At 41.6% G+C, this 8,841-nt stretch overlaps 1 protein-coding gene across 1 annotated transcript in view; it reads right to left on the reverse strand.

Moving 5' to 3' along the window:
• The window catches only part of mafa (v-maf avian musculoaponeurotic fibrosarcoma oncogene homolog a (paralog a)), an 8,912-nt gene extending 736 nt beyond the window's left edge, over window positions 1-8,176 (reverse strand). Inside the window, exon 1 of the mRNA XM_037697439.1 lies at window positions 7,089-8,176. Coding sequence (XP_037553367.1) covers window positions 7,089-8,047 — 959 coding nt within the window. The 5' untranslated portion in view covers window positions 8,048-8,176. The remainder of the gene's footprint in view (window positions 1-7,088) is intronic.
• Window positions 8,177-8,841: the final 665 nt, after the last annotated feature.

Genomic DNA, 8,841 nt, shown 5'->3' on the forward strand with positions numbered 1-8,841 from the left:
TGTTGCTACACAATGGAAATAGCTCTTAGCTCCCTGTGTACTGTGCCAAGCAGGGTTCCTTTAAAGCCTCATGGAAAACGACAGTTGTGGAAATACTCTGCCAATGCATAAAGCAGGAAAGGAAATTTTAAATCATTTGGGTTTTCAAATAAATGTCACATAACTCATGTCTACAAATGTACATACAGAACCTGCAGCGAAGCAGCAGTATGGTTGCGTGATGATATTGGCACTGTGCCAGAAAACTCGTCATAGCTTCTGAATCGCAAACTTTAATGGCTGTTTTGAATTAGATTTTAAAAGGACCCTGTGCTCAAGTTTGTTAAGGTGCAGCTACTGAAGAATTCACATGTGTACAAGACAAGAATATCTTTGAAAGTATTTTATGTGCACACTTGGCTCTGTTATTGGCTCTGTAGAGCCAAAGAGAAGCAGACTATCCTTCATTGCTATTCTTTTTTTATATTGTGTACTGTTCAGTGCAACTCCTTTTTACATTTTTTAAAGTTGCATCTTAAAATTACCCATTTGTGAAAAAATCAAGTCATTATTTTACTCGTCTGTGTACTGTAATGACACAGCTGAGAGCCGATGTTGCATCCATTTAAATTATAGGCTCAAAGTTTGGGTCTATTTACAGACATATAAAATTACCTCAGCAAGTCACTACCAGCTCATTACCAGCATTAGAACTGGCAGCCAGTCCTTCAAGGACAATTCTCTAATGACACCACGTGTTTCCTATAACGTCCATTTGGAGCTCACTCTCTGGACCAAAAAGAAACTCGCAGAAAGGACGAGTCCAACTCTGGAGATTAACCATAAGTGAAGTGATGCTTGACATTTATTTTATCAGTCAGTGAGTTTTTCTAAAGGATATTACACAGTGTAAAATGAGTGAAAGTCTTCTTTTTTTCTGCATGCGTGTGTGTGTGCTCCAAATCTGGAGAGGCCGGTGACAGATGTAACAGCTGCCTGTCTGGGCTGTGTGTAGCTGATGGGACTGGGATCTCCTTGAACATCCTTCTGTCTTTCTCATGATTTGATGTTCAAAACCAAACTCAGATCTAAAGTTTGCAGCTTAAATATTATGTTGATGCTGATTTCTTTATTTATTTTCATATCAATGCTCAAAAGTAAAAATGAGCCAAGAATAAAATGATTCAAATGTGCAAATGAACAAACTAAATAACTGTAATGATGTTTCAAGTTTTGTGCAAAACATAAAATCAAGCAAACAAAAAGCAATGTGGAGGGATTACTTTTTTCTCCTTTGTAGATTACATCATGCAACAGCTGATGTTGCTTATTTATCTGATACTTTTCTGAACTGACTGCATGCAGACTAAATCCAAGTCAAGATTTAAAGGAAGGAAAAATAATTAAAAATAGCAATAATGTTTCTACCCAACTTTCACAATGCAACACTGGCATAAACTTGGCCTAAGAGTAAAACTGCACACAATTACCCTCAATATGGGTTTAATTGGAGCATTACAAAAACCTGCCTTTCTTTATTGTAATTATTTATTTACGTTATCATAACTTCCACTCCTAACTGAGTCAGTAGTGTTTTTGTTTAAATACGAAGTTTAAAAAAAGCATTTTGGCAGCATGGGACTAACTCTTGGCAGTCGTGTGCTCAGTTCTAAACTCTCCAGAAACAGTCGGGCTACAAACGACATTTAATGTGTCTGAACACCTTTCAGAACTTTTCGTGTGGAGCATACTTAAACGTGGCAACTGTGATATTCCTTTAATGTTTTTATTTGCTATTTTATGAATGACTGATTAAAAATCCCGCTGTAAAAAAAACCCATAACTTAGTGTTGAAGTGATCCATGTTGTCATCGTTGCACGAACACACAACGGCAAAATGTGTCCTCTGCATTTAACCCATCACACGTGAGACAAAGTGGAGCAGCAGGCATCTATTTAAGCACCCGGGGCGCAGTTAGGGATTAGGTGTCTTGCTTAAGGACACTGCAGCATGTGGGCATGTCGGGGGGGAGTTGAACCTGCGATTTTCTGGGTCCAAAACACCACTGTTCCACAGTCCCCCCCACCCACCCCTTTTATTTGTGCCGCCCTAAGAAATCACTGAGATGCAGGAAATTAGTAAAGAAAATAAACAGCGTACTTAGATTTATTGTGCACTGTGCCATGTGGAATGTGCATGCACATCTCAGTCAGTGGGGTCTGGGCAGAGGAAATTAGTCGGATCCCCCACCCCCACCCACCGCCACCCATCCCACCCTCCAGGGCAGGGATTACTCTAATGACTTTGAGAGCAGTCTTGTGCACTGTCATTTCTGACCTCTGATAGTCCACTTCCTTGAGAAGAAAAAAAAAAAGACAAGCATGCACAGACTCTCGCTCAAATATTTACATGCACGAACATGCATTTTTTTTTAATGCACATCCTACATCTTTCACACAGGGCAGTGTGACGTTCGGCACAGAGTCAAATAAAAACAGCAACAAAAAAAGATCCTCTGGAACGCGTCACATTTCCAGCCAGTGCTCGTTTTTGCTTTCGTCAAATGGCGTGCTGCTTCTTCATGTTGCACTGCATTGGGCTTTTTTGTCAAACTGCACCACGGTTCCATACGGGTGCACCTCTGGAAGGTCGATGAATTTGTCACATACATAAGGACTTATGTTGCTGCTGCTGCGTTCATCTGTACTTATCTGCTCACACAAACTCATGTTTGTGCTGCTGTTCGGCATATTGTTTTTGTGCTACTAGTGCTGAGCGTATTCTTAGTTCATATCTTAGCTCGTATTACTGTTTTTTTTTTCCTTTTACTTTTTTTTAATGTATACTTTTGTTGGGTGTAACTAGGACCCTGTGTCCACAATATCGTTCCACCATATGTACCACGTCTGACGCGAACGACAATAAAGAAAAATTGACCTTGCCACAGAAAAATGAGGAAGCGTTATTTTTTAAATATATTTTCAAACCTGTTTTCACTCAGAATCCAATGTGCGAACAAAGAAAAAAAAAAAACATGCTTTGAAAGAAAAGTTTGACAAAAGTAAAAAATAAAATAAAATAAAAGTGCCAGGCCACATAAGCAGCTTGTGTGTGAGATGTAAACCTTTATCTCCTATAAGCACATTACTTTTAACTGATCTATTTAAGAAAGGGAGCAGTGGAAAACAAGAACACACAATGTATGATTTTATTTTTTTATACTAAATCAAAGTAAAACACTTTAGAACCCCTGCCACACAAATTCATTTAGTTAGTGAAGCAAAGCCCAACTTCTAAGTGTAGGAGGAATGATCTCCGCTTTTAAATGATAAAACTCATAAAGATAAGTGAACAGTTGTCCTCCCTGAAGCCATTCAGTCCAATGTTGTGCTTAATAGGAAATATCAAAATATAGCAGTGCTGCTGCTCAGATCAAACAGGATGTAATTAGATAAATTGAGAAAGAAGGGGAGCAGCTTGGTTGTAAATTGCATGGTGTGCGCATGCTAAGACCCAAAATGGGCACAGCTGCACGGAGCTGCACTCACGATTTATCATCTCTACATCGCAGGAGCCAGCGGCCCACACCACTATTAATCATCAGCAAAATCATTTAATTCAGCCCAAGACCGACTATTGTCTCAGTCTCTCCACTCGCTCGGGACAAATCAGCCACCACAGCAGCAGCACACCCACCTCAGTTGGGATACAAGTGGTGGGTTAAAAATGCTTTTTTCTTTCTTTTTTTTTTTTTATGGGGGACAGGTGTGTAACCGCATCATCACAAAGGCAGATGGTACAGAACACCACTTTTATTATCTGTTTGTTTGTTTGTGTGTAAATTTAGTCATAAATCAGCAACTGCAACGTGAGGCATTACTAAAAACGAGTTTATTACTCAGTGTTAACTATGTGTGTTATTTTAATAAAACAGTGCTCTTTTTCTTCACGCACAGCTTCGCAGGGTTGTTGTTAAACTGCAAAGCGTTGTTCAACCCAGATTAAAGTGGAAAAACCTTACTATTCTTTCCAAGTGTATTTCAGAGCACCGCTCTTCCTGTTTCAAAAATTGTTCTGAAATTCAGAAATATACTTTTTTTACATTTACACCAGTGTAGTAAAATAATGATGTTGAAGAATGTCAGCCTTTAAGCTGCCTAAAGAGCACACACAGTGCACGATTCGCTAAAGAAAAGCCGAGCTTCTCCTGCTCACAACAGTGGCTGACTTCTACTTGCACCTTCTCCGGCGCCCACTCAGATGCCTGTCGTGGTTTCGCCCTCTTTGCACCCCATCGCCCAGAGCGTGTGTGACTGAGGCCAACATCCAGACCCACTGACAAGCAGGATGAGGCTGAGCATAAACTGGGAAGGCCAAATGGTGACACGCGAATTACAGTAAACACACAGAGACTGAAAGAAACGAGAGAAAACACAACACAAAAGACATGCGCGCCACAAATAATTACACCGCGCAGCAAAGAGCATGAGAAGGAACCAAATATGTGCACGTTTAAAACACGCAACAGCAGAAGAAACTCCTTTAGACAGATGTGATCAAAATAAACTGCCATCCAGGGAAACGATCCGGCTTTTAGGTGTGCACATATTAAAACAGACACACATGCTTAAGACACGAGCGCGCACATGTGCACGACAAGTACACAAATCACTTCACAATGAGCAGAAAACGTTTGTGTGTGTGTGATCATCATGAAGAACAACAATGTGCTCCCAAACACACAACTAATTCAAGTGACGATCACCTTTGAGGAAATAATTTAATGTGATTGGGACGGATGGAATATTAGCAGAAACATGGCAACTCTGCTGTGGATTTATTGTTTGCTGTTAATTCGAATCAAATTGTGAGGGGGAAATAAAAAGTGTAGTGTGTCAGAAAAGCACATTTTAAGAAAGTCTTCAGAACATTTTTTAATGCCTATGAACTCTGACAGCAGCAGAGTTTCACACTCAGGAGCCTGGACGTCTGAACGATCTGAAATGTGTGCTTTCTATCTTAGTTGCGAATATTTAAAATCATGTTTCTGAATTGTTTCGAGCAGCTCCATTTTATGAATTTGTATTGATATAAATAGAAGACAAGAACGCCCGATAAACATTGATAAAATGTCACTTCTCTTTTCAGTGCATGCCTAAATGGAAAAAAAAAAGTTCTGGATAAATTAAAAGAAAGAAAACAAAAAGAGAAACCTGAAGCCAGTTGGATACATTTATTGCATATCATTTAATTGTATGAAATAAAAATAACGAGCACATATGAACGTCACATATGGTTAGTGAGTGGTATAATTTTGCACAGCAAAATATATTTATATATTTACTAGACTGATACCCATATTTTCAGGATTTAGAATTCTCACTTTTATACATGCAGGGTGACAATCCCTGAACTTATAACAATGTCCAGACATTATTGATTATATTAATATGAATTATTGCTTTGCAAACATTGACTTTCTTTTAAGACAATTTTCTTCTGATCTGATCTTTAAAAACGTTATGATGGAGGTGTAGCAGAAACAGATCTTTCTAATAAATGGATAAAACACCCAAAATTGATGACACAGGAGAATATCTTTAGTGCATTTCAGTCGGTTAGTTTGGTGGAGAAAGACATTTCCAAAAACATTAGAAAAGTCGCTTTGACTTGAGCAGAAAACTCGTTTTATTCTCCCACAACAGTTTTGTTTCTGATTTTCTAACCTTTTGCATTTTATTTGATTTTCATCAGTAACATTTATAAAATACAATAATTAAATATGTGGCAGAGACCAGAGCTCTTGCACTTGGCTTTAAAACGCATGCTGCAAAAAAAAAAAAAAAAAAAAAAAAAAAAAAGCGCTTTTTATGCACTGGACACTTTTTACTGCTGTCAAAATTGGAGCCGAGCCAATTTCTATAAATGCATCTTAAAACGACTTTTGTACAACATTTTGTAATATGCTTCAACCTGCAGCACATGTTTGCAACTAAGGGAATAAAACGTTGTCCTTAAATTAAATGCTTTATATTTACTCAAAAAAGACAAAAAAGCACAACTGAATATTTCTTAAATAACATTATATGCTTAAAGCAACAGGCTAGACTTCCAGGGAATGGACCCGTTGTTGTTTTTTCAATAAAAGTCTGTTCTTTACCCCCCCCCCCCCCCCCCCTTTGCACCAGGACCCCCTCCGACAAAAAAGTTCCATGAGGGATGCTGTGCGCGCGCCCTGCAGCCTAATGTTGGAGCACTTCAACTCAACTGAAATGCACTGATATACATTGCAGGGGGGGATGGGAGGGGGGGGGGGGTGTTTATAGGTGGGAAGTCCTGTCACTTTTTTTTTTTTGTCCCAAAATGTGAGGAGTCCCACCTAAAAAAGTTTAAAAAAAAATAATAATAATATGAAGTTATGAATGCCATGCTGGAGTCAAGTCATGTGACAGAAAAAGGATCTTCAAGCATAAAAATAACATAAAAATCCGTGCATGTCCAGCATGCAGCGACACATGTCACATAAAGTCATGACTACAGTCTCTGTTGCTGCTCAACACAATGAAAGAATGAGATGAGGTGGCGTCAAAACGGCAGAGTCCTCCAAGTTTGGCAGATAAAAAAAAAAAAAAAAAAAGTGGTGGGGGATGGATGTTTTCACAGTTTGTACACAAAAACAAAAGTCAAATGGTGTAAAAACTTAAAAGTAGTGCGTGCATGCACACTTCTTAGACTGCAACACAAAGTTTTTTTTTTTGTTTTTTTTTCAAAAATGAAACTGAAAATCAAACAAACTGTCGTGAAGGAACAGACATAATTGAAAATGAGAGCAATAAGGGTGGATGAACGTTTGCTTTAAAACACTTTTTTTTTATAAAACAAAAATGAAATAAAAATCACAGATGGGATGAGTCGCAGACTTGAGGAAATTGATGTTTTGTGGTTGTTTTGTTTTTTTCCCCAAAATTAAAAAAAGTAAAAAATAATAAAAAGTTGACAGATTAGTCTATTTGGCCTTGCGCAAAAAAAAAAAAAAAAAAGGTCGAAATAAAAAAAAAAAGAAAAAGTTTTAAGTAACTCGTTTGTTCGCGTTAACGTGAAGACTCACATGAAAAACTCCGGGGATGAAGGGTTGTTGTCACTGCTGGACCCGTTTTCTCTGAAGCCGTTGCTGATGAGCTTCTCATACTTTTCCTTGTACGCGTCCCTCTCCCGGACCAGCCTGGAGATCTCCTGCTTTAGGTGCTCGACCTGCTGCAGGAGCTGCGTCTTCTCCCCCTCCAGGACGTGCCGCTGCTGGACGCGCTTGAACCGACACGACTGCGCGTAGCCCCTGTTCTTTAGGGTCCTCCTCTTCTGCTTCAGTCTGATCACCTCTTCCTTGCTGACCCCCCGCAGCTGCCGGTTCAGCTCCCGCACGGACATGGTGACCAGCTGCTCGTCGGAGAAGCGATCATCCATGCGCATGTGGGGGTGACTCCCGGAAGAGCCGTTGGACTGGACGCCCGGCGCCTGGTGGTGGCTGCTGCTGTGGTGGTGGTGATGGTGGTGGTGCGCGCCGTTCTGGGCGGCCGCCGCGGCGATGACAGCTGACACCACTGCCGCGGCGGAGCCCATCTCCTCCCCGGCCATGGCGCCTCCTGCTCCGGCTGCGCCTGCGAACTGCTGGCCTCTGGCGTAGCCATCGAACGACTGGAGCTGGTGAGTGCTGTTGATGAGCGCTTCCACTGCGTCCTCCGGGCTGAAGCCCAGCGCCTCTGGATTCAGCTGCTGTTGGTAACCGGACATCCAGTAGAAATCCTCTATGTGCGTCTTCTGCTCGCTCCCCGAGCCCGGACTGGGCGCCGAGAAGCTCGGGGAAGGGGGCACCGAGCTGCAAGGCGTGCTCATCGGGGTGGAAGACAAGGATCCCCCGGCGATAAGGCGACTGCACTGGCTGATGTTGCGATCCGGCTCCACCGGCTCCTTTTTCACTTCAAACTTCATCAGATCGAAGTCATTAACATATTCCATGGCCAGGGGACTGGTGGGCAGGTCGGAGTTGCTCATTGCCAGCTCTGATGCCATCCTCTTGCTGCTGACAGTCCTCCAAACGGGGTGAAGCGCAGCTGTCAAACCGGGCTGGTTGGGAACAACGTGAGCCAGTTTGATGTTCTTTTTTTAAAGCGTTTGTCTTGAAACTGAAACCGGAGCTTTTCAGCGTCCCCCTTTTTCCGCAGCCGCGGACTTGCAGGCGTGTGCGAGGAGTTTGACTTTGCAGAGTCTAATGCACAGCAGTGCCGCGCGCACGAGTAGTGGAGTCCTTTTTTCAGCATGCGAAACACCGCGGGTTTGTGTTTCAAACATTTAACACTTTAGGTTCTTCGTCATGCAGGAGCGCATTGCGCGCAGCGGAGAGGAGGAAGGAGGAGAGAAAAAAATAAGAATTAAAAACGGAGCCAAACAGGAGTTGAAGGAGTGAGCGCAGCCTGAGAGAAGCCGCTGACGCGCGTGGGACGACTATTTAGTGGGATCACAGAGCAGATGAGTTTAAGAGCATTGTAGCTGCCCTGACGTCAGGATGGAAAAGGGAAATTGACTCGGACAAAGAGCCAATAGGGTCGCACACTCCGAGAGCTAATTAACATATCAGAAGCTGAACTGAAAGCAACTTTTCACGACTGTCAGAAGCCACCAGCTGACTGTCAGCTGGGAAACAGCTTCTGTTGCCTCAATGGCTGGAATGTACGTTTGTTTTTATATCCAACCACTTTTTATTAGAGTTTATAACCATAATGTAGAGTTGCATCAAAGAGCGCACCAAGTTTCTGAACAGATAGATAGATAGATAGATAGATAGATAGATAGATAGATAGATAGAT

This window comes from Nematolebias whitei, chromosome 2 (genome assembly GCF_014905685.2).
Source record: "Nematolebias whitei isolate Nwh7 chromosome 2, NemWhi1, whole genome shotgun sequence".
NCBI lineage: Eukaryota > Metazoa > Chordata > Actinopteri > Cyprinodontiformes > Rivulidae > Nematolebias > Nematolebias whitei.